This window comes from Molothrus aeneus, chromosome 13 (genome assembly GCF_037042795.1).
Source record: "Molothrus aeneus isolate 106 chromosome 13, BPBGC_Maene_1.0, whole genome shotgun sequence".
NCBI lineage: Eukaryota > Metazoa > Chordata > Aves > Passeriformes > Icteridae > Molothrus > Molothrus aeneus.
Window position 1 is genome coordinate 18,181,403 of NC_089658.1, and position 22,992 is coordinate 18,204,394.

A 22,992-nucleotide genomic window follows, 5' to 3' on the forward strand; every position below is an offset into this window, starting at 1 on the left:
CCCGCCCGGCGGGGGTCGGAGTGCGCAGGCGCGGGGGCGCCGCGGGCCGGTGCGGGCCGGGACGATGGCGGGGCCCAGCCTGCGGCCGCACGTGCACTGGGCACAGCGGCACCGCGAGCTCTTCCTGCGAGTGGACCTCAGCGACGTCCGGGTACGGCCGCGACACCCGGGGACACCTGGGGGACTGACCTGGGGACACCCGGGAGGGGACATCTGCGGACACCCGGGGGTGACACCTGGGGAACGCCGGGCGGGGACACCTGTGGGGAATTGGGTGTGGCTGGAGACTCACCTGGGGGACCCCGGGGGAAATCACCTGCAGGACACCTGGAAGGACTCACCTGCGGGGGAAATCACCTGCAGGACACCTGGAAGGACTCACCTGCGGGGGAGACTCACCGGCGGGCGGGGAACACCTGCGCGACCCCCAGGGGTGGCGCACCTGCGGATCCCCGCGGTGACAGCGGCAGCGGGGCTCGGCGGTCCGGGGAGGGCTGTGCGGGCGGCGGGACCCCCTCGGGTGGATGCACTGGCCCCCGCGGGTGCGTGAGCTGTCACCTAATGCATGTTCTCCCTCCGCAGAACCCGGACATCACCATCACCGATAATGTCCTGCACTTCAGAGGTAGGAGCTCCATCGGGGGGTCTCAGCCTGGCCCCCACTCCGGGGCTGTCCCCCTTGTCCCCATCGCGCGGTGCCTGGTTCCTATCAGTGGCAGGAGCCGCTGTGCTGGGCATGTTCGGATCCGCCACATTCCCACCCACAGCCCTCTGTGTTCCAGCCCTGGTAACCACAACAGGCCCTATCTTATCTAACAAGAAAACCCCAACCTCCCCATATTTAAATACCAGTGGAATTTCCATATATCCTTCCCATCCCGGGCCAGCCAAACCCTGGAGATAACTCACAGCAAATTTTCCTTTCACAAAGACCTTGTGTGCAATTCTTATCAAGCCTCCACATCAGGAACTAGTGCTCCATTTGGAAAATAAAGCAGATCTTGCCCTGAAAGATGGGTTTTTTGCAGCTGGACAGATGCACATTCCAGCACCACGGAATTTTTTAAGATGTCTCATTAGGAGCTGCTGCCTCCTTGGTGAGCCACAGCCAGGCCATTTGATAGGAGGGTGTTGCACATCATGTTCTCTTTGGGATCAGTTTACGGCGTGGAAGGGTGGGAATTAAACACAGTGTGCAGTTTTGGAGCCCTTCCGGGGACAGGATCAATGTGGGAGATAACAAACCATGATAAGTGCCCTTCTGCCGCTGGGAAGGACTCCCCACATCACCCTCCTACTCACCCAGCAGCACCCATCTTCCTGGGTACTCTGTTGTGTGGAGGCTGGATCCCCCAGCAGGAGATTTTCTGCTGGATTTGAGTTATCTGTGAGCAGCCTTTTGATCCTCTCTTTTGGGAATTTGACACACTGGCTTCCTGCAGCAGGGACTCTTTTCCAGCGTGGTACAGACTTGCAGCAGCTTTAGCTGCTGACTCCTGCATCTGCCCCTCCAAGGAAGGCTTTGGTGTCTTCCCTATAATTGTGTGGTTTCCTCTTGCCTCTGAGGAAGGCACGAAGAAAGTGCTGTGAGTAAGTGCTGAATATTTCTGTGTACAAAGCATCCTTTGCAGTGTGGAGCCACACTGACTGTCAATTTTTGTCTTTTAGCCCAGGGTCACGGTGCCAAAGGAGACAACATATATGAATTTGAGATCGAATTCCTCGAGCCAGTCGAGCCTAAAGTAGGTATTTTTACTTCTATAATTCTTGCAAAGAAAAAGTAAATTTTGAAGAACTTGAAAGGGAAATGGCTGTGCACAAAGTTCCCAATATACTGTTTTAATTTTTCTGGTAACTCTGTAACAGCCAGTTCTGTGGCAGTCCTGTGTGCCATTGTCTTGTTTTAATGCAAATCACCTCACTGGAGCTGGTGCTTGCATGGACCAGCTTGAGTAAGCACTTGCTTGTCACTTGTTACACAGCAGTTTTAAGTTTTTGAAAGGATTTAAAGCAGCAAAATAACAGGAGAATCTGGCAATGTGTTGTCTGATGCAACCTTGACTGGAGGTCAGGGGGGAACATTGTGCAGTCAGTGTGATGTTCATGGCTTCTTTTGAGTTTGACAAAAGAGAGTCGGGAGAATTTGTGTTTCTGGCTTGAGCAGATTTCTTAGGCTGTGATATGTTGTGGCTCCTGCTGGAGAAGTCTTTCCTTAATCCCTGTTGCAGTCTGAGTGGAAAGAGCTGTCCCTCTGTGTTACTCACAGGTGGCTGTGAGGTCTGTCCCCACCTCTCAGAGCCTGGGGCACAGGAGACCTTGGGCTTCGCTCCTGGGGCAGGATTTGTGCTGCTTATTCCTGGCTGAGTTTGGGATAGCTGCAGTCAGACTGGGAGCCACTGTTCACCTCTGCTCCTCAGCAGGGAAGGAGAAGGGAAGGAGACCATCAGAGGGGAAATTTCCAGGCTCTGTCAGCAGGCATGTTTCTGGTGTGGCTCCTGCCAGGTGTGGAGTGGCAGACAGTGAACAGCTCTTGGTTCCAGGGTCTGGTCACTGCCTTATCATCAGCCTGGCCCACAGTGTGGGAGAGGTGCCTGTCTCCTGTGCTGGCAGACACAGGCTCTGCTGTGAGCCAGGCCTGGAAGGCAAGTCCTTGCCTCTGCAGAGCCTCCTTCCAAAAGTTGTCACTCTGAGTCACTGTGGAGAGACTGGAGAACAGACTGAACTCTGTGTAGCTACAGATGGTCAGGACCAGGCAGCATCACAGTCCAGGCTTTTCTCCTTTAGTTTTGATGTGCAGCATGAGTTCCCCTTGTTGGTGCCAGCAGTGAGAAATGGGGCCTGTGGCAGGCAAGGATGAGCTGTAGTAGCTGTAAATTACAGCAGCAGCCTTCAGATGTCTGAGGAGCATCCAGCAGCCTTGACAGAGCGGAGCTGCTGTAACGCGCTCTGTTAGGAGTGCAGCTTGTGCAGCAGTTTCAGCTGGTCTGACAGGCAGTGCCATGTGGAGCAGCCTCAGTGGTCAGAAGGGCTCCAAGGTGACAATGCCATGGGCTCCAAGGTGACAATGCTATGGACTGTAAAGATGGAGAGGTTCTGGGCTGCCACTGTGCAGGTGGAGAGGCCTTGTGGGGTGGCAGTGAGCACACTGCTTGCTCTGTCAGCTCACCTTGTCTCCAGGCATTCCTTAAGGCTCTTAGCTCCTTCTCTCGGTGCAGCAGGGGTCACATGGGGTCCCCTGTTTAGACAAGTACCTGTGGCTGCTGGCAGTGTTATTTTTACTGCTGGCTACAGGAGGTGGGTGGCTCACAGTACTAAGTGCAAGAAGGTGTAAAGCCAAGATCAGGGGTTCTGTCTAAGAAGGCTGGCACTGGGGTCTCTGCTAGCTCTGTGGTGGGATGCAGTGGTGCTGTGATATGGGCAGGCTGCTCATCAAGTCATGCAGCCATCACAGCTGCCATCTTCAACTGGACTGCCCTTTGCTTCCGTGCCTTGGGTGGCAGAGAGACGTTTGTGCTGCAGCAGTTGTGTCATCCCTGCCTCCTTGATAAGGGGAGCTTGGCTACCAACTCAGCCTCAGAGCTTGTTTCATTGGACTTCTGCTGATGTGTCTGCCCCCAGCCTGTGTGCAGGATGACCCAAAGGCAGCTGAACATCACTGTGCAGAAGAAAGAGAGTAACTGGTGGGAGAGGCTGACCAAGCAGGAGAAGCGCCCGCTCTTCCTGGCGCCCGATTTCGACCGCTGGTTGGACGAGTCGGATGCTGAGATGGAGCTGAAGGAAAAGGTGAGTCCTATGGGCACCTGGAGCTTGTGCTGCCGCTTACAAAGCAAGGACAGCTGTTCTCCTGTGCCTGAATCTGCACTCTTCATTTACCAAGAGTTCCTGGCATGCTGATTGTTATTGCTGTTCTATATAGAGTTGGTTCCAAGTGTCGCATCCCATGAACTCTCTCTCTGTTACCATAGACTAGTCCTCCTGGGGGGAAAAGACAGACTCCCACATGGACTTCCCCTGGTTTCCCCTTTCCCTGTCCCCTCACTGGCTTGGTACCACTGGTGGCTAAGGAGACCAACCCCCTCTGCCCTGCCCTTATCTCCGCCTCCCACCTCTTCCCCTTCTTAAGCTGCCTAGTGGTTGTAACCACTAGTGGTTGCCTTCTTTCTCACCGGGTTCCCTTCAGCCACATGTGATATACTCTGCTGGAATAAACCCTTGCAAAAAGGAGCCTTTCTTGCCTCTCTCGCTGAGCCAGCTGTGGTGAGTGTTGTGTGGGGATCTGACTGTGCTGCCTGAATGTCAACCCAATGTGCTTTTCTGCAGGAGAGGTTTGTTGGGAACAGATAGCAGGCAGCAGCACCCACCATTCAACACCCGCATTTTAATTAAGTGGTTCAAATTGTAAGTGGGGATTTGGAAATAGGCACTTTTCTGGTTAGAACTGGAACTAGAGGCTGTGTGCTGGCTCCTTGCATGTGCCCCTTGCCTGGTGTGCTGATCCACAGAGGATCATGTCACTCTGCCATGTGGAGCCCAAAGGAGCGAGTCCTGGACATTGTCTGTGTGGGAAGCAGGGATTGCTGAGGCTTTCCTGAGCCCTGGCTGGCCCTGCTGGTGCATTCCCACCATCTGGTGAGCTTGAGCAGCTTACTGAGTGGGGAGGTGCAAGATGGACTTGGAAAAGGCTTGAACAGACCACATTCCTGCAAATCCCTTTTACAACAAACACTGCCCTGTTCCCCTCTGCAGCCATGAGCTTAGTAGGGAGCAGAGAGGGGCACTGCAGTGCCAAGGCCCAGGAGCTTTGGGAAAGACAGGCAGAGAACCTGGGCTGGATGTTCTCTGTTCTCCTCAGGTTGCTGGTGGATCATGTAAGAAACAGCACAGTCATAACTGAGAATTAACACAGAAAGCAGAGGCTCTTTCAGCCAAAGCATCTAATTACTAGAACAAACCACACGGTGAGGGAAGGATAACTGGTTAACACCCTCTGGCTTTTACTGTACTATAATTTCTGGATGATGAATGTTCTGGTTTATGCTGGTGAAAATTTAAACCTTCTAGCTACTGTCTGCTTGGCTGAGTTTTAAACCCACCAGCTTTGCAGTAGTATAGTTAACAAATCACTTGCTAATTACAGTAAGTCTTTAAAACCTTATCCTTCATCTTAAGGAAGAAGAAAAGATTAACAAAATGAAAATAGAATCCAGAGTCCCAAAAGACCGTAAGTAACTGCATCTTTTTAGTGGGTAAAGTGGGATTTAGGAAGTTTGTTCACACTTTGTGAACCTTGACTCTTAAGGAGTTTTGAGTGGCTTGGGGTGTCTTGGAGGGGATCTTTGCTTTGTGAGCTATTAGAAATTTAATAAAAATGGACTGAAGTTTCTAAGGAATGTCAAAAATCTGACTAGCAAGTTCTGGAGTTCTGGCAGATGATGGCAAAAGCAGAACTCCCAGTGCACCCAACAATACTTTTATCACAGTCAATAACTTCCCTTTTCCTTATAAGCTTTATTCTCAGAAATCCTGGTTTGCAGCTCTTTTACCATTGTACTCTGCTCACCTGATGTGTTTATTACTGATTTTAGCTTTCAAACACCTGAAGAAGGGATACCTGATCATGTATAATCTTGTACAGTTTTTGGGATTCTCTTGGATTTTTGTGAACATGACAGTACGACTATTCATCTTAGGAAAAGGCAAGTAATGAGCACTATTTTATTTATATTGGAGGGTTTGAGTTGATTTTCAGTGTTGTTTTTAAGACCTTTTAAATGGCAAAATCTAAAGGGAGATATATTTAGGAACTAAACCACGAGTGCAATGCCAAAGAGCACAACGAAAGCCTTTCAAAGGTCATCAAAGTGTCAAGGGCAGGAAAATACTGTCCCCTTGTAAGTCACAGCTGTGTACTCTGTGAATGATACTTGTGCTCTGCCAGGATCACTTCTAACAAAATCAGCTGAAGCAAAATGTCTCACTGACTGCAATGTTAATGTTTTTGAAAACGATCTGGACAGAATATTTTGTTTTTGAAGCAAGAACAATCCATTCTGTTGAGGTACAGCACTATTGCCATTTTTGTAAAGCAATTACTGAAATAGCTCTTGATCCTTCTGTGTGTGAAATGGAGCAGTGTTTCTGCCCCAGCTGCTGTGAGTTCAAGATAAGGCCTATAAAGAACTTATGTAATTATGCATCATGTTTTTCTCAAATACAGCTAGAATCCTGTTATCACAAGCTGTGCTGCTGCACCAGCTTCCTGAGCATGGAAATTCATTTGTTCTCTAAAACAGTTGGTTTTCTGTGTCTTACAGATTCCTTCTATGACACATTTCACACTATTTCTGATATGATGTATTTCTGTCAGACCCTGGCATTAATGGAGATCATGAATTCACTAATAGGACTGGTCAAATCACCGCTGATCCCTTCTGTAGTGCAGGTTGTATTTCTAAATTCTTCTCCTTGCTCTTATGCTTAAAGTAAATGTTTATTTTACACAAGTGTTGAGACTCTCCTAAAATAAGTGATGCAACCTCACTGGCACTGGACTAGAGGATTTCTTATTCGCAAGGCAGGAACCCATGCTTCCCAGTCTTGGCTGTGACAGGCTGTCTGTCTCCTTCCATCACCTGGGTAAGGGAGTGCAGGACAGCAAAAGCAAGAAGCTGATAAAAGTACATGATTTTGATTTGGTGCCAGTGCCCTTTTTATCCTGGTTGTGGTTGTTGTGCATAAAAATGAGGATGGCTGATTTGAGACTGGATCCCTTGGATTGTACCTAAATACAGGGCAAGATTCTTACTTGTAAGAAGCAGGTCACAGCTCAGCTCCGAGTTAGTTGTGTGCTCAGATGTGTGAGGAGTAGATATCTTGTGTTTCTGACAGCAAGGACTTGCCCTTCCTTCTGATGAAGAGTGAATGTTCCTTAATATGTTTTTCTTTAATAGATATTCGGAAGAAACTTCGTTTTATTTGTTATCCTTGGAACCTTGGAGGAAATGCAGAGCAAACCTGTGGTGTTCTTCATATTTTATTTCTGGAGTATCATTGAGCTGTTCAGGTTGGTGGGATTTTCCTCCTACCAAGTGTGCACAGAACAAAGTGGTTGTTCCCAAGAAAGAAGATTTTGATCTTTGTATTTTTTGGAAGAGTCGGCCCCAGAGGGTCCTTGAGTCATGGACTGTTCACAGCCTTCCTTCATCTGCCAAAAGCTAAGGCAGAGCTGGAGTCTGAAAGTGATACTGCCCTCTGGCTTTATTTCTTTGGTGCTGAGTTTCCATTGTTAAATGAGGCCTTTATCTTTGAACTGAAGTTATTTTGAAGGGTTTATTAGGCAGCCAGGAGTTGCCTTCATGCCTGTGTTCAGAATGGCCTGAGCTCTGTAAACTGCCCAATGACTGTGTGTCCATCATCATCCACAGGGACAATGCCTTGAATATTCTTGTGTCATTTGGGAATTGTGTTGAGCACACAGTGTTTATACACAAGACCAATTCTAGCAGTAGTTTCCATTTTCAAGTGTTTGTTTCTCTCACACTGTAGGTATCCCTATTACATGCTTTCCTGCATTGGAATTGAATGGAAACCACTCACCTGGCTCCGTTACACTGCCTGGATCCCTCTCTACCCCTTAGGGGGCTTGGCAGAAGGTATCTCCTTAGAACAGTTTACTAAATAATGAATTCAAGGCTGGGAAAATAACTAAATTTCTTTTTTTGTCAGCTGGACTTAAAATAGTAAAATAGAACAACAGATAAATAGATTTGCTTTGAGGTGAACCAAATATAAGCATTTTGTCTTTCATACTGAATCAAATATTATTTTCAATTTGATGTAAAGTCTTCCTTTTGGAGGAAAGACTTCCTTTCTGGAGGGGCAAGTAAAGGCAATGATGGGTTGCATGAACAAGTTGAACAAGAACAGGCTGCACAGGAGGCCAGTGCTCACTTCCCTCTGCTGAACCAAACCTTTGTCTGCTGGGCCTGACTTGCTCAGCCTGGCCTGGGTTCACACCAGCTCCCAGGTCTTGATATTATCTTGTAAATGACTGCAGAGGACAGGCAGGGGCTTATTCCTGTGTTGCAAACCCATGTCTGTGAGCCAGGAGGAGCTTTGGGCATTGCCCAACACCAAGCAAGGGGAGGAGTGTGCTTGTTTCATTGCTGGGGGTATTTCTGGATGGCAAATCCTGCTGGCACAGGCCCTGGGGCTGCAGCTGTGCCTGAGAACAGAGTCTCACCAGGAAGGCTCCCTGCTGCACCCCCTCAGGCAGGTGCTTCCCACCCTTCTGCATGTTCAACACCTTCAAAATTGCTGTCATTAATCAGCACTGGCAAATTAGAAGGGACTATGCTGAAATAGTTGGTGTGGGCTGGGTAATTATATATTTTATCTGTACTTGGTAATGATGGTGGCCTTCTGCTTTCAGCTGTCTGTATTGTTCAATCCATTCCAATCTTCAGTGAAACAGGGAAATTTAGCCTGGGATTGCCAAATCCACTGAATGTCACAATCCAGTTTCCATTTGTGCTTCAAATATATCTTATAGCCTTGTTTTTAGGTAAGTATTTAATTCTATTTCTCAATATTGAAATAAAAAGCTTCCCCTGAATAACTTGATTTTTCAAAGAAAATGAAATTCCTGCATCTTGGGGACCATGGCAACACAAAATTGCTTGAGGTTTAAGTGTTATCCTTGTGGATTGTTCATGTAAATTTGTCAGTGATGGAGGGGAACATACCTCCAATGAGCTCTGATTAGCCCCCAAAAAGGTGATCTTGGTAACAAATTAGCAGTGTAAAATTCGGTCAAAGGAATAATTTTTACATGTGTTTATAACCATAGTACACTTAGTTTCACCTTTTAGGGGGTATTTGACCTCTAGAGTGATGTACTGGCAATCTAAACATAATTTCAAATTTAAGTAATTTGGTTAAATGTTGCAATATAATCACAAATGCAACATGAAATCACGTTTTCCCAGGAAACAATATAGAACTCTCTTTAAATAGTGTATTTAAAGAAGAAAACCTGTTTGAGACATAGTTGGTTTCATGTGTAACATTTGTAAACACAATTTAAATTCCTGGTACCCACACCCACGCTGGGTATCCACAACTCCCCACAATCTAACCGAGAATTTTAAACTGAACTTTCACTAGATTTCTCCTGCTCACAGACATTGCTTAAAGCCACCCTTCAGTTGAGTTTCACTCTGAAATACCTGGTTCATCCTCCTTAGATCTGCACAGCTGGTGTCACAACTTGTTAAAGGTGACAAACAAACCTTCTAAGCAGCTCTTTGCCAAACAGCCTGTGCAGCAACTCCTGCCTCAGCCAGCAAGAAAACACTTGCATTAGCTTTCACTGCTACACACACCCCTAAATAATTTATTTTGTTGTGTGGTGGTTGGGTTAGTTGGGTTCTGTTGTTTTTCCTTTAGATCTGGTACAGCCATTTAGCATAAAAAGACGCAGTGATGTCCTACCTAAACACTTCATTCTTTTCCAGGGGTATTTGTAAACTTCCGTTACCTCTACAAGCAAAGGAAACAGCACCTTGGACCAAAGAAGAGAAAGATGAAGTGAAGCAAGACTGCAATGATTTCTTATCTCACTTGGGGACAAGATAAGCCTCTAATTCTTACGGTTTTACTCACTGTAATTCAAGAATTTTGTAAAATGAAATGACCACGATAGATTTCATGATTTCATAGTGAATTCAGGTAACATTCCCTTATATTGGATTTTGTTCCCTTTCCATCATCTATGCATGGCATTTACCATTGAACATTTAAACTTGTATCCTGTCAACCAGCATATTAGAAAGAAATCCTATTATCTGCATATGATATGCTTATAATCAGTGGAGCAGCACTAACTAGAAATAATGTTTATCTTTTAATTGGAGATTTGCTCTTTCAATATTGCATGCAGATAGGGCTTCTGATGTGGGATATGCTCTTTGCTGGCCTGTGCTGTTCCTGGGAGGCATCTTGATGGCAGGAGGAGGCACAGTCTGAGGCCACTGTTTGGGTGTTTATCAACCACTGGGATAAACTTGCTCAGTATATACCCCCCCTTTTCTTCTGCAGCATTATTGATGGTACAGAATTAAAACTGGAAGTAGCTAATGCTGATTTAAATGCTACCAACTTAGTCTGTTTCTAGTTGAGCCTTAACAGAATAGGAGCTCTGTGTGGACCATAGCAATGTGTATTCCTGTAGCAACACATCCTGTCCAGTCATTAGGGAAAGGAAGCTGCCACTGAGGGCAGAAATGCTTTCCTGGTTGGTAGAGCAAGCACTGAAATGTAACAAAACAAGGGAACATAGGTACCAGCTTTCCTGGCACGTGAACCCCAACAGAACTCCATCCAACCCATGCAAAAGGAGAATGTGGAATTCTCATGGGACATAGGGCCCCTCTGATCCATCCTGGCAGGGCTGTGGCTCCTGTATTTACAGCCTTCAGCAAGGCAGCAAAGTCACTCTTCTACCTGCATTTAGGGGTGCAGCAGAGAAGTTGGTGTGTATGGTTGGCTGGCTCCTGGGGGGATGGTACAGGGGGCTCAAATAAACTGTATTATTTAGATAGCACATATCAAATCTTAGTAAGGGAGGTCCCACACAGGGTTTGAAGGACCCTTTTCTCTTTGCTTGCTTTAACCACCACCACCACCAAAGAGAGGTTCCCCCCACGTTTCAGGTCATCTGCTGTCTCACCTGGAAACCTCTGACTCAGTTGACTTTATTTCAGCATATCCTTCTTCACACTGAGCCTCCTGTAGCTGATCCCAGATTCCTCTGGCCTCCTTAACCCAGTTTAGAAAGGTACAGCAAGTTTAGTTCAAACTGCACTGTGGTTATGAACAGGTTGTTTCCCAACTGCTACTGCCCCAGGCACTGCAGAGCAATGCCAGCAATCCAGAACAGACACAAGCTGAGATTAGCTTAGTGCCATGTTACTATTTATCTTTTTCTATTGTAAAACAATATGAACCCTCCAGAAAATTATTTTATATATATTAAAAGTAACAAACAGCAGAAGGTTTGTGATATGGACCCAGTGCTTGTTACTGTAAATGAAATAGTGTTATGAGGAGACTAGCACAGAAGCAGTACAAGCTCCATGCTGCATTTCACAAATTGTGTTCTGTCAACAAGAGGCGTGATACAACTTCTCTTTGGGAGAAGCACAGCCTACTTTACTCAGGAGAGTTGAGCACTATTTACACAATATTTCACTTAGCACACACTGTACCTATGTTTGAAGTATGTGAAAGGGTTGAATTAGCTGAGTAACAGAACAGCAAGGATCACTTTCATACTTTGATTTCTTCTCTGGGCATTTAAACCTCTGTTATGAAATCCGTATGTATTCATCAGTGAAATTGTGGTACCTAGTGCAAGCTGTCATGGATCTTACACTACTGAATTTTAGTCCTTCAGAAAGAATGTGTTTCTATTAATAAAGATTTACAACCAAATTTTGTTTTAGTTCAGTTGTTTGTTCTTTCAAATTATACGACTTCCTGAGAAGTCGTATAATTTGATATTTAACTTGAGATAAACAGCTGGGACCTGAGCCTTCACCAGGTCAGTCTTTTGGGCCTGCTATGAAAATGGAACAAATCCAACTTAAATTTTCATGAAGAGTAACTCTTTATTTGTATTATGCAAATAAAAAAAACATGTGTCCCAAGATCAAGTTTCAGAAGCAAAAGCACTGCAATGCAAGTGATAATGCTTAGTACAAACTGTCTGTCAAGTTGGGCATAAAGTCAGGGCCAACACCCCAAAATCAGTTTTGTATCTGATCTTGCAGGGTGCTTCTCACACCTTTCTTTGGACTAATCAAGTTGATGTGTAAAGTGTAGTAGCTGCCTTTTAGGATACTTTCACCAGCAAGTTCAATTGTGTAGTAACTACATTTTGGGAAGGCCAAAATCCAAGAGCTGCCAACGGCATTTTTTTCTCTCCTCACATGTACTAGATAACTTCCACCCATCATCCAACACCACCACTGGGTTTGGGACACTTTCCACAGTTTCCAGGTCTGACTAACAGCCACCACAAATGAGCTACGTTTGTTTAGAGAGCACTGATGCAAAACTTCCCGGTTTGGATAGGAAGTTCTTCAAACAGTGATTGAACAGGCCAGAAGAAAATCTGAACTGCTTGAGCCTTAATCTAGAGAAGCTCCCAAAATGGAGGCTTCACATTCTCTCAGTGCTGCTGCTGGAAAAGTCAGTCTGCAGAGGAGCAATGTTGTGATCATAGGCGGCGTATTCCGAGGCCCCAGTACTTGCCACTTTGAGCTGCTGGGCCGCATGTGTGAGCTGGAAGGCGGCGTCGGGGTGGGCGGTGTCGGGCAGCAGCGTGCACTCCCGCTCCAGCATGTCTGCCACGCCCTTCAGCAGCTCCAGGAAGCCAAAGGCCAGAGCTGCCTTTCGCAAACGGTTCAGCTCCTGCAAAGACACAAAACCCCTTTTAAAGCCACTCCAAGCCTCAACATCAAACGCGGGTTTCTTGTATCAGTTTTTAAAGGTGATGTTACTCACAGTGCAGCTGCTGGAAAGTGCCCAGCTGCTCGCAGACAAAGTCAGGGCTGAAGATGACAGTGGTCTTCCCTTGATCCTTCCCTATAAACCTCCACTTCTTCCTTTTGTGCATTCAGCTATTGTACCTGCCTGCTTTGTCTGTGTCCCAGCAGGGCTCCAGCTTAGGCTTCACTGACTGACTGCTGCCTTTGACCACAGTGTCCAGTAAAATGTAGACACATTGATTTTTCTTCCCTATAAACTGAACAGTGCTTATGTGCACTTAGGCAGGGTATTCATTCTTCAGGTCTCTGGAGGCTGCAATACCAAACTGCTTCAGCACTAAGCTTGCAAGAGGAATAATTACCTCCAGCTACAGTCTGGTTATGGATCATTATAGTGTGGCCAAATGTGCCTGGAACTTTGTCTTTCTCTGCTTCAGTTGTAGATGAAATGGAGGAGACATTTTCAAGACTCAGAATGACATCTGTGTTCCTATTCCTCTCTGATCTCTGTTCATTTCTGCCTGGACAACAGCATAGAAGTTCACCATGGAAGTAGCAGAGGTCATGAGGGCACTTGTAGACATGACACATCTGTGCCACAAAATGTAGTGCCAGACTATTGAAATGAGACCCCCTTGTCTCACCTAACCAGCCTGTAAGTTATTGCAGAGCACTGCAAGCCTGAACAGAGCACACTGTGGCTCCTCTGTCAAATGCACCACCATCACTGTGGAGCAAACTTAGCCAGCCTGGAATGTTACTCACTTTATAGAAGGTCTGTGTTTTTTCAGGGAGTTTCCTTGCGTTTCTCAAGATCTTCTGTACATCTGTCTGCAGAAAAGAGAAAAAAAAAATCCAAAAATCTTGCCAGCTTCTGGGGGAAGCTGCAGAACAACCCCCAACTCTTTATGGATAAATTATCCTGACCATTGACAAAACTGCAGCTCACAAAGGCAGAAACATAACTGGTAATTATACTAAATCAAATAAACCAAGCCAGATGCTCCACTGGAGACACAACTCTCATTAAACAAGCTATGCTTTCTGATTGCATTTTAATCATGACATTGTAAAGAGGCAGTGTTTATAAAAATGAAAGAAAAGCAATAAAGCAATTACTCTAAATGGGCAAGACATGCACAGACTGCAGTTCCTGCTGAGATGGCACCTGCTGCTCCAGGTAAAGCAGCACAACCTGGCTCATTACCTGGAGGCCACTGGGTTTGATCCAGACAGTGACATTCTGAGCATAGCTGCGCTTGTTCTTGGGCTGCAAAGGGAAAGGGCTCTTGTTGTCATCCTCTCCATAAGGATTTTCTTTTGCATCTGGGAGAAAAGATAAATTATAGACTTAGCAACCAAGACTTGCCGAGATCATTCACACAGAATGGTTATGAGTTACTCAGAGGAGTGTGACCAGTACCTGAAATGGGGCCAAGCTGTGCCATCTTCCCCAGCCATGGGAGGGGCTCAGGACCAGGTTCAAAGAGTGACATCATGAGGTTTGATTTCTTCTTGCTATCAGCTTGTGAATAAAGCATTCCATACCACTCTGGCCTGTGGAAAAGAGCAAACCCTCAAAGGCTGAAAATCTTCCCCCTCTCTGCGTAGAATGTGCCTCCCTCTCACTGTGTGGAGGCTCAATGTTTGCAATTTGTACTGACAGAAACAAATCTGCAATTACAAATCCACAGCTTAGTCTAGCAGTGCAGAGTTCTGCACAGAATACAGATATAAATAAGCATAATTTTATTTATAAAGTATAAATGAGCAAAGTAAGAAATTTTTCAGGCAGACATCCAGCTCCATACCCCAACTGGACGAGAGCCACCATGCCTTCCACTTTCAGGCTGCCATGTAATAAAACACAGAAGTTGGGGATTTTCCCAGCAATCTGATTAGCTGAATTCTCATCTTCAGTGTCATCTGTGATCCCAGGTCCCACCTCATCCCCCTCTGGGGAAGAATCAAAGCAAACAAAGAGAAAACATGAGAATAAATTCAAACACAAGAGATCTGTTTCCATGACACCACCCTTTACTGTCTGCCTCCAAGAGTTAATTAATACTTTTGTAGAACAAACAGCTGCAGAATGAACTGCTTGGGCAAAGTGGCACAATAATGACACATAAATGTTCCACTGCATTGTACTCAAGGGCATTAAATATTCATCTTGCACCACATTTTTCATGGCTCATTATTATTCTGAACTGTATGTTTAGATGTTCTATTAATAATGATGTTGTAAGGACCCTGGCCCCTCTATGAACTTCACAAAGAACACAGTATGCAAAATAAGAGAGCTTGTGGTCAAGGTTTTAATTTTAATGCAATCACACAAATATGACATCTGGTATTTTGATAAAGTGAAAAAAAACTGTCCAAACCTCATTACAAGTGAAGCTTAAAGTAGTTTTTGCTGAACTAAACCCAACTTGCTCACCTCTGTTAAGTGCAATGGGCAGTACCAAGTGTCTGGACAAGACAGGAGGGCTGGAAATGTCTGCAATATCTACAAACCCAACAATTTCTAGATCTGCAGGGAGACAACAGATTTAAATCAGATTAAAGACAGTTTAAGTCATATTTGGAAATAACTGAAATGCATTCAGAGGCTATTTAATATCACCACCAACAGGTTTTCTGAAGCAATGACTACAGGCAGCACAAGAGAACCCTTACTGAACTGGGGTGCAAAGGTGTTAATAAGTTAGAAATACATAAAACACACAACTTTTGAAGATGACTTTCAGCACACACAGACTGCTGCCCATGAGCTGTGCTGCTGGACAGTTACAGAACTGAGCACCTTGGTATTTACACTGCACACAATCCACTGCTGTCTTACAAATTCCAGAAGAGAAAAAGCAAATACCTGCTACTCATGGGAGCTGTGTCCACTAACAGGAGGGCTGGGAAGGTTTTTCTTTGTACAGTTGTTTTTAAAAATCTCTTCCCTGAAGCTTATGAGGACGTTCATGGAAAGCAACCTGTGGCTGTCTCCCAGTCTCTACCCCTAGAAGTTGTCACCCTGAGCTCTGAAAGTGCCTCTACCCTACTGCAGCCCTTTAGCCAGGTACACATGGATGAAGCAGGATGATATTTTTGTTCCCTGGTGTCACACATACACCAAAAAATTACACCATCAGAGACTGATCCTTGCAGAGACAAAGTAGATGAGGCAATAACTCCACAGGATGAGAGGTGGTAGTGAAAGGGCAGAAATCAAATGGATTTTAGTAAAAAAGCAATCAAAGATTTGTTACCTGTATTAATTGCTTTAGGAATGGGGTCTATTTCTTCATCTATAATGAAAGGCTCTGGTCTGGGAAATACTTGCACATCAGATGTTAAGTGGCCACACTTGAGGACAGCATGGAATGGTGTATAAGCCAGGTCTATTAGCTTTCTAGAACACAGTTATTAAGGAAAACATAATACATATTAAATGAAAATAGGTTGTCTAAAGCACACTAATTTAGTTCCCAAAACTTTTTAAACTACAGTTAATTCAATAGTTCTTGTGTTGCTAAATCATGAAACAAAGCAGCATTATCCCACTCATGGAAAATGAACAGTAATTATGGAAATTACTGTCTTTTATCTGCCAAGCATAAACAGATGCTACAGTTTGGTTACAATGACTAAATAAATATTGACCATAACCAGTGAAGGCCAAGATGAAATTACAGTTAACAAGATTAAAAAATAAAGAATTTAATTAGAACATCTCATATCACCAGATTTCTTATTGGATTTGTTTTCCTTTTGAGATACCAACTGGAGACCTTCCCAAAGGTCTGTTATCTACAAGTGTGCTCACCCAAACATGGACTGCACATTCTTCAGACACAGGGGGCCATCAATGGTGAAAATCTGCCCTTCCCCATTGTTTAAATCAATGAGCCGTTCCAGGCAGTCTAAGGAATCTGTGCTTTGAAGCTGTAGAAAAAGAAAGGGAAATATTTTTGCTGAGTGTTCTTTTTAGTCTCTTTTGTACTAACCAGTATTTTTAAAGAAAATATACACAACACAGCAAAAAGCATCTGATTGGATGCTCCCATGATTTTTTGTTCTCTCCCTCTCCTTTCCAAATAAATCAACATTCTTTGTCTCCCTGGCAATGTTCTCTTATTACTTATCAGAAATAGATGATTTATTTTAAATATTTATTTTAAATATTTTCCCAGTTATTTTGAGATGTTAACAGTGCTTCAATCCACCAGCTTAATCAAAAGAGTCATCCTTGACAGAGACCATGAAGCAAGGCATCTAACTCATGCCTTTGCAGAAAACCCTTCTGTGAAGGACACAAGAATACAGGTGTCAAATCAAAAGCAATGCTATTAATAAAACTTAATCTAATGAATATTAGTCAAATAGGCTTCTTTTTAAACAAATGTTTATGCAGCAGAATTCTGACTCCTGTGAAGATTTTTAAAGCTGGGATTGAAATTTGCAAGAGAAAGAGAAAGGAGGAAGAAAATTGACACCTTTCCTTCAAAACTAAGGGAAGATGTTTTGAACACTGGCTTGGAGACTTCAGTTTTCCCCTCTCAGATTCCTACACACAGCTACTGTGTCTTAAGTGTTAAGCATCTTTGCAACACAAGTAATTTATTCAAGAACTTAACTGTGGATTAAGAAGAGCCCCAAAAGCATTCAACGTAATTAATGCAGTAGTAATATAAACAGAGACATTAAAATTCCATAATATTCCCCAGGGACAAACTGACACGATTTATAAAGACTATGGTAATAAAGCAGTTGCAGTAGATAATAACAGTGCAATAATAAAACTTAAATTCCCTTTCACCCAAGAACTAAGCACCAGAATGTCAACTAAACCTTAAGCACAAGAACATCAACAGAATGTTTTGTGCTGACCTGGCCGTTAGCTCAGACAAGACCAACAATTACCCAATGGAACAAAGAATAAAACATCACCTCTTCCAGGTTGGCCATGCACATGACGTAGAGCTTGGACGGGAACGGGAAGGGCAGTGGGAACCTGTTGCTGTCGCTGCGCTGGCTGTGGGTGGCCAGGGAGTGGCGCAGGGAGCCCCGGCCGATGCCCAGGCAGCCGTCGGTGACCAGGACAACCTGCGGGGACCGGGGACGGTGAGACACTTCCAGCTACACTGCAGGAGCCTTCCTGCAGCACCTGCTCCCACCCAAACTCCCTATCCCAGCGGGTTTCCTCCACCGAGCTGGGCAAAATTTCCAGAAGGAACCCCACACACAGTCAAGGAGAAATTGAAGACTGAACCCTCGTGGTTTACACGGTGTGAATGGTAAATAAACGATTTCTTGGCATTAGGCAATTGCACCAACATTTGAATCTCATATATTTAAATGCACGCTAGAAGCACAGTGGCTACACAGCCAAAAACCAGCCTCTTGCTGCTGGACTCAAGGACTCCAGGTTTATTTTCAGATGGATGATAAAGCCCATTTCTTCTGCAGAATCTGGAGAGCAACTCAACTTCCACTACAAGCCACAGAAACCTCAGAAAAGGGTACTATTAGTGATCTTAATGCTTTGCAAATACAGCTGCATTATGCTCCCATTTTGCAGCAGAACTACTATATCAAAACCACACACTTTTCCATTCAATTGCACATCCAGAGTCAATCCCTGTGGAAACCTGCACTAATTACACTGAATAATGGGATTATTTACACTCAGCTGTGACCCAGCTTCCAGAGGAGTAAAAGAGCTGCTCCTTCAATGCTGCATGGCAACAGCAGGAATGATTTCTGGCTGCTAGGTAAGGAAAATCATATCCAGCTGAAACTCCATGTGTAATTGCTACATCCAGATTTGTATTCTCCCTGCATCCTCAGCCTCTCTCACAGTCTCCTCAGAACTGGTGCTCACCAGTGATGTTTTCCACCACTCCAAGGCTGCACAGTACATTCCTCAGTGCCCTCCACCATCCCAGCACCTGAAGTGCCAGTGAAATGAGCTATGGCACAAATGAGAGACAAAATAGTTGAGGTCTAATCTCTGCTTGGTTTTCATATCTTTCTTGTTGTTTGCTGTCCCAAGGTGCCTTTTGCCCGTGTTGGATGATGAAACACTGCCTAACCAATAAATCTCTATCCTTTTTCTCTTCAAGGAATATTGCTTTAGGCATCTTCCCAGCTCACCAAGCTGCAAAATTGCTGAACTTAAATCAAGTGTCTCAGAAACCAAGGGTTAAAGCAAACTCTGCCATAAAAGGCAGCAGATTTGGAAGGCTGAGAGCTTGCAGGGCTGAATGGGGGGTGTGAGCAGCTGCATGGCAAATGACTCATTTGGGAGAGAAGTCAGATCAAAACACACTCAGCAGCAGCAGCCCCACGCTGTTGGTTGAGAGCTGTGATTGTTAAAGCCCTGGAAACCATCAAGGACTAGAGGGGAGAGGCTCCTGCTGTGGGACTACACCCTTTCCAAACGGACTGAGGCTGCTGGGACAGCAGACTGCATCCAGACCAAACACCAGGCCTGCACAACAGTGCTCCTGAGCCACGTTTTACAATCCACTGCACTAAAGAACACATTGGGCAGGAAACAGTCTCAGGTTTTTTTGTTGCTGAATATTTTTATAAAGATCACCTTCTGTTCATACTGCAGGTTTAGCCAAAATACTAATTCTTTGTGGTTTTGCACAAAGCATGCCTGAGAGCATTCCAAACTTTCAAATTACATTTACATTTCTATGTGCAACTCACAGGGACGGAATCAATCACAGAATCACAGGATGGTTTGGGTTGGAAGGGGTCTTAAACATCACCAAGTTCCAATCTCCCTGCCAGGGATAACTAAACATGCAGTCAACTTAAACCAGATCAATCAGCCATACCTGGCAAGGAATTGCTGCCCCCCACTCCTGCTGGACAATATTGCAAACCCCCAGCAGCGCTGACTCCAAACAGGTTTTGTCATAATCATCCATGTTACTGAGGGCTTCCTGCAAAAACAAACACCACAGTCACTGCTGGGGGAGCATCCCTGCCAGGACACACCCAGCAGGCACTCCTGGCTTTTAAGGAACTGTAATATTATCAACACAGCTCTTTAACAGCGAAAAAACACCTTTGCATGTCTTAAAAAAGTGAAAACCTGAGGCAACACCTAACAGGAAACATTCAGCTGAGAAAATCCTCACAGGTGTCAGAGCAGAGACCACAAGGAGTTTATTTCACAAAAACTCTTTGGCAGAGAGAGAGTGACAAACCCAAAACTCACATCTGCATCCATAAAGCAGCTTTTCTCCTAGAAATGAAAACCTCACACTCAACACAGCATCATCAGGGTGCAGCTGTGAGATGAACTTGCTAAAGGAGCCTGGTTGGGCTCCTGGCTTGCAAAATTCCTCAAATGAACTCTTAAGGAAGTGAAAATTAATCAGAGAGGATGCACTGGCACCCTCCTGCTAAACTGCAAACACAACAGAGAACAGCTTTAAAAATCTCTTTGCCCGACGGACAAACCCAAACCATGGTGCCCTGAGAGAGCAATGTGTCATTTCCCCCTGCATGTGAGGGTCAGATATAAATGTACAAATTTTACTGGATTCACAGGCTCCAGTGCCTTACTGCACTCATGTGAAACTTCCCTCTTGGACTTTCTCCTTCCCATTTCCTCCTCACAACTTCCCACCACATCTGTGAGGCCTAAGATCACTTATTCTCACTATTGCACTGTTTTGACCTCTACACACTCTCAACAGCAGCTTCTCTCTCCAAAGCCTTTCTAAATGGCCCTGTCAGCCGCATTGTTTATCAAGAGCAAACCAATAAATGAACATAAAAACAGTGACACCATAGACCCACTTGGGGAGCTTCATCAGGCAGCCCTTCCCTCCATCCCATTTTTACCTTCATCCCATTTTAGAGTCAATGAGCCACACCCCAGTGCTCACCTGCAAAGGTGCAATTGGCAAAGTTCAATCACTGATTGAACTTTGAAATCACTCATTTCACTTGCCCTTAAAATGAAGACAAACTCACTCAATTCAAGACGTTGTGCACAGGATGATACCAAATCACACAACTTCACCCTGCTTTGGTAGCACAGTTGGCTGATTTTTAAAAACGTCGACGTTTTACTGCTTCAGTGTTCACACCCCGTACCTGGAGTGTGTTGTAGTCTCTTGTGAAAGGCACCATGAGCTCCCAGAGGGATGAAAACACCACCAAGGCCGTGAACTCCAGCTTGTAGTTGGTGGCCATGTGCTCGAAGAGCATGGTGAGCCCGTGGGCAGCCAGGTGCTTGCGCTGGTACTCCTCGGAGCCCTCCACCGACACGGGCCGCGTCATGGACAGCGACACGTCCATCACCACCACCGTGGGCATGGCGAGCAGCTCCTGGGCCGCCCTCACGGACGGGCTCGGCCGGGATCACCTGCCTGCAGGGGAGGGAAGGCACAAATCACCACCAAAGCTGCACCCGGGGAGCCGCGTGTCTCGCCCCCTCACGCTGACCCCGGGGAGAAGCGACAATTACCCTTGTCCCCCTCAGAACGAGGGGCTGAGCACAGATTAGGTGAATACACGCTGAACCCCGCACGGCATTTCCAGCCGGGCACAGCGCAAGGCCTGGAGACGGCAGGAGCTGAGCCTCGCTAGGGAAAAGGAGCAGCCCTGCCGGTCGGGCAGAGATCCAGCCCTCCCTACGAGCCTTCGCCCTCAGCGGGGCTGTCCCGGAGCGCTCCCGGGCCGAGCGGCGGCGGCGGGCACGGAGCGGGGCGGCGGAAGGGAAACGCTGCTGCACACCCCGGCGCGCCGCGCCGCCATGCGTCCGGCACGGAACGCGTCCGGCCGGAAGGCGCGGCCCTTCCCGCCCGGGCCGCGCCTCACGCAGTCCGTGAGGGCTGACGCCGCTCGGGAAGCGGGAATGTGGGATAGCCGTGCTGAGGGAATGTGGTGCCCATGTAAAATAGCACCACAAGTGACCGCTATGTGTGGAGAAGGGTTTATGGATAAGCATCCCGTCTGGGCAGTGCGCCTCCTTCTCTCGCTTCTGTACCTGTGGGAGTGGAGGGGCGGGAGGCAATAAACTGCAGTGCAAAACTGGGATGTACTCCTGAAATTGTGTGTTCAGTTTGCTTTAAAATTATCAGAGAGGCACAGTTTAGCTGGAAAAGCCCTCTAAGATCATCAAGTCCCACTGTTGCCCCAGCACTGCCATAGGCCACCATAAGCCATGTCCCCATGTGCCACATCCATCCAGCTTTAAATCCCTCCAGGGATGGGGACTCCAGCACTGCCCTGGGCAGCCCTGCTCTACTGCTGAACAAGCCTTTCAGAAGAGACATTTTCCCAATATCCAACCTAAACCTCCACTGGCCCAGCCTGAAGCCATTTCCTCTCCTCCTGTCTCTGTTCCCTGGAGCAGAGCCCGACCCCCCCCCCGGCTGTCCCCTCCTGTCAGGAGTTGTGCAGAGCCACAAGGACCCTCCTGAGCCCCCTTTGCTCTAGGCTGAGCTCCCTCAGCTCCCTCAGCCACTCCAGACCCTTCCCCAGCTCCATTCCCTTCCCTGGACATGCTCCAGCACCTCAATGTCCTTCTTGCCATGAAGGACCCAAATCAAATCATACATTTCTAATTCCCCTGCAATAAATCTGATGATTAGATTGCTGTGGCTGTTAAATCCTTGGCCAGGGATGTTGTTATTTATTCCCTTGTGGAGCTGCACCATATCAGTGCCACAGAAGAGTCCCAGGTCCCTGCTCCCTTCCTCTACCTCAGTGCTCCTGGCACAGGCCCTGAGGGATTTTCCAAGAGCCAATGAGTTTTAAACCTCGCTCTGGCATTGCAAAGTGGTCACATACTGGCAAAGACCAGCAGAGCTGCTTGTCTGGCATCTGGTCTGTCAGCCACAGGAGATGCCTCAAAGTTCCATGTCTAAAAGTGTTTATAAATGTGATTTACCCGCTGCCAGGGCCATGAGGCTGATCTGTGTCCATGGCTGGTGCTTCAGTGCAGGAGTTTGTGAAGGGGATAATCACCTGTCCTCACACTGAGAATAACCTGTGGTAGCAGACAAAGGTTCAGAGATAGACCCAAATCTATACAATACTATTTAATCTTCTTAGGGGCTGTGGGTATTAAACTGGATTGGGAATTCCTCCACTAACATGTCCTTCACACCTGACCCGCTCTTGTTTTAGGACTCTGCCAGCAGAGGAGACATCCTGAAAATGGGATCATTTTCACCTGCCTCTCTCTGCAACAGCATCTCCCATCTGGCTGTTAAGTACCAAAGAAGCTTCCAGCACTACACCCAGCCCCTGGAACTCCCCTTCCTCCTGGACAGACCTTTGGAAGGTAGGCTGGGGAGCTTTGTGTGATTGCTCGGATTTCGTGTTACTGAGACAGGAAGTGAGAAAAGGAGTTTATCAGGAATTGACCTAAACTTAGAAGACTAGAGAAACAATTCTGAATTCTTCT

At 46.1% G+C, this 22,992-nt stretch overlaps 2 protein-coding genes across 2 annotated transcripts; one reads left to right on the plus strand and one right to left on the minus strand.

The window, feature by feature from the left end:
- Positions 1-28: 28 nt before the first annotated feature.
- Positions 29-11,493, plus strand: HACD3 (3-hydroxyacyl-CoA dehydratase 3). The gene is made up of 11 exons (XM_066558484.1): positions 29-151; positions 583-625; positions 1,669-1,742; positions 3,619-3,783; positions 5,170-5,221; positions 5,586-5,696; positions 6,315-6,442; positions 6,951-7,063; positions 7,546-7,652; positions 8,432-8,563; positions 9,516-11,493. The coding sequence occupies exons 1-11, from the start codon at positions 65-67 to the stop codon at positions 9,590-9,592; spliced, it is 1,089 nt and encodes a 362-aa protein (XP_066414581.1). The 5' UTR covers positions 29-64; the 3' UTR covers positions 9,593-11,493.
- A 151-nt stretch (positions 11,494-11,644) lies between these two features.
- On the minus strand, positions 11,645-21,304 carry INTS14 (integrator complex subunit 14). Its single transcript, XM_066558482.1, has 12 exons — positions 21,046-21,304; positions 20,673-20,947; positions 19,400-19,507; positions 17,499-17,654; positions 16,375-16,493; positions 15,818-15,960; positions 14,995-15,087; positions 14,363-14,507; positions 13,975-14,108; positions 13,759-13,877; positions 13,317-13,382; positions 11,645-12,474 (listed from the first exon to the last, which is right to left on the minus strand). The coding sequence occupies exons 2-12, from the start codon at positions 20,892-20,894 to the stop codon at positions 12,223-12,225; spliced, it is 1,557 nt and encodes a 518-aa protein (XP_066414579.1). The 5' UTR covers positions 20,895-20,947; positions 21,046-21,304; the 3' UTR covers positions 11,645-12,222.
- Between the last annotated feature and the right edge of the window lie 1,688 nt (positions 21,305-22,992).

What these genes read in the sequence shown, in the direction of transcription:
- HACD3 (XM_066558484.1), top strand. Translation starts at nt 65, where the DNA reads ATGGCGGGGCCCAGCCTGCGGCCGCACGTGCACTGGGCACAGCGGCAC. An exon ending in TGATCCCTTCTGTAGTGCAG is followed by an intron (nt 6,443 to 6,950) that starts GTTGTATTTCTA and finishes TTTCTTTAATAG; the next exon opens with ATATTCGGAAGAAACTTCGT. An exon ending in CTTAGGGGGCTTGGCAGAAG is followed by an intron (nt 7,653 to 8,431) that starts GTATCTCCTTAG and finishes TTCTGCTTTCAG; the next exon opens with CTGTCTGTATTGTTCAATCC.
- INTS14 (XM_066558482.1), bottom strand. Translation starts at nt 20,894, where the DNA reads ATGCCCACGGTGGTGGTGATGGACGTGTCGCTGTCCATGACGCGGCCC. An exon ending in GCATGGCCAACCTGGAAGAG is followed by an intron (nt 16,494 to 17,498) that starts GTGATGTTTTAT and finishes CTTTTTCTACAG; the next exon opens with CTTCAAAGCACAGATTCCTT. An exon ending in GCCCATTGCACTTAACAGAG is followed by an intron (nt 14,508 to 14,994) that starts GTGAGCAAGTTG and finishes ATTCTTCCCCAG; the next exon opens with AGGGGGATGAGGTGGGACCT.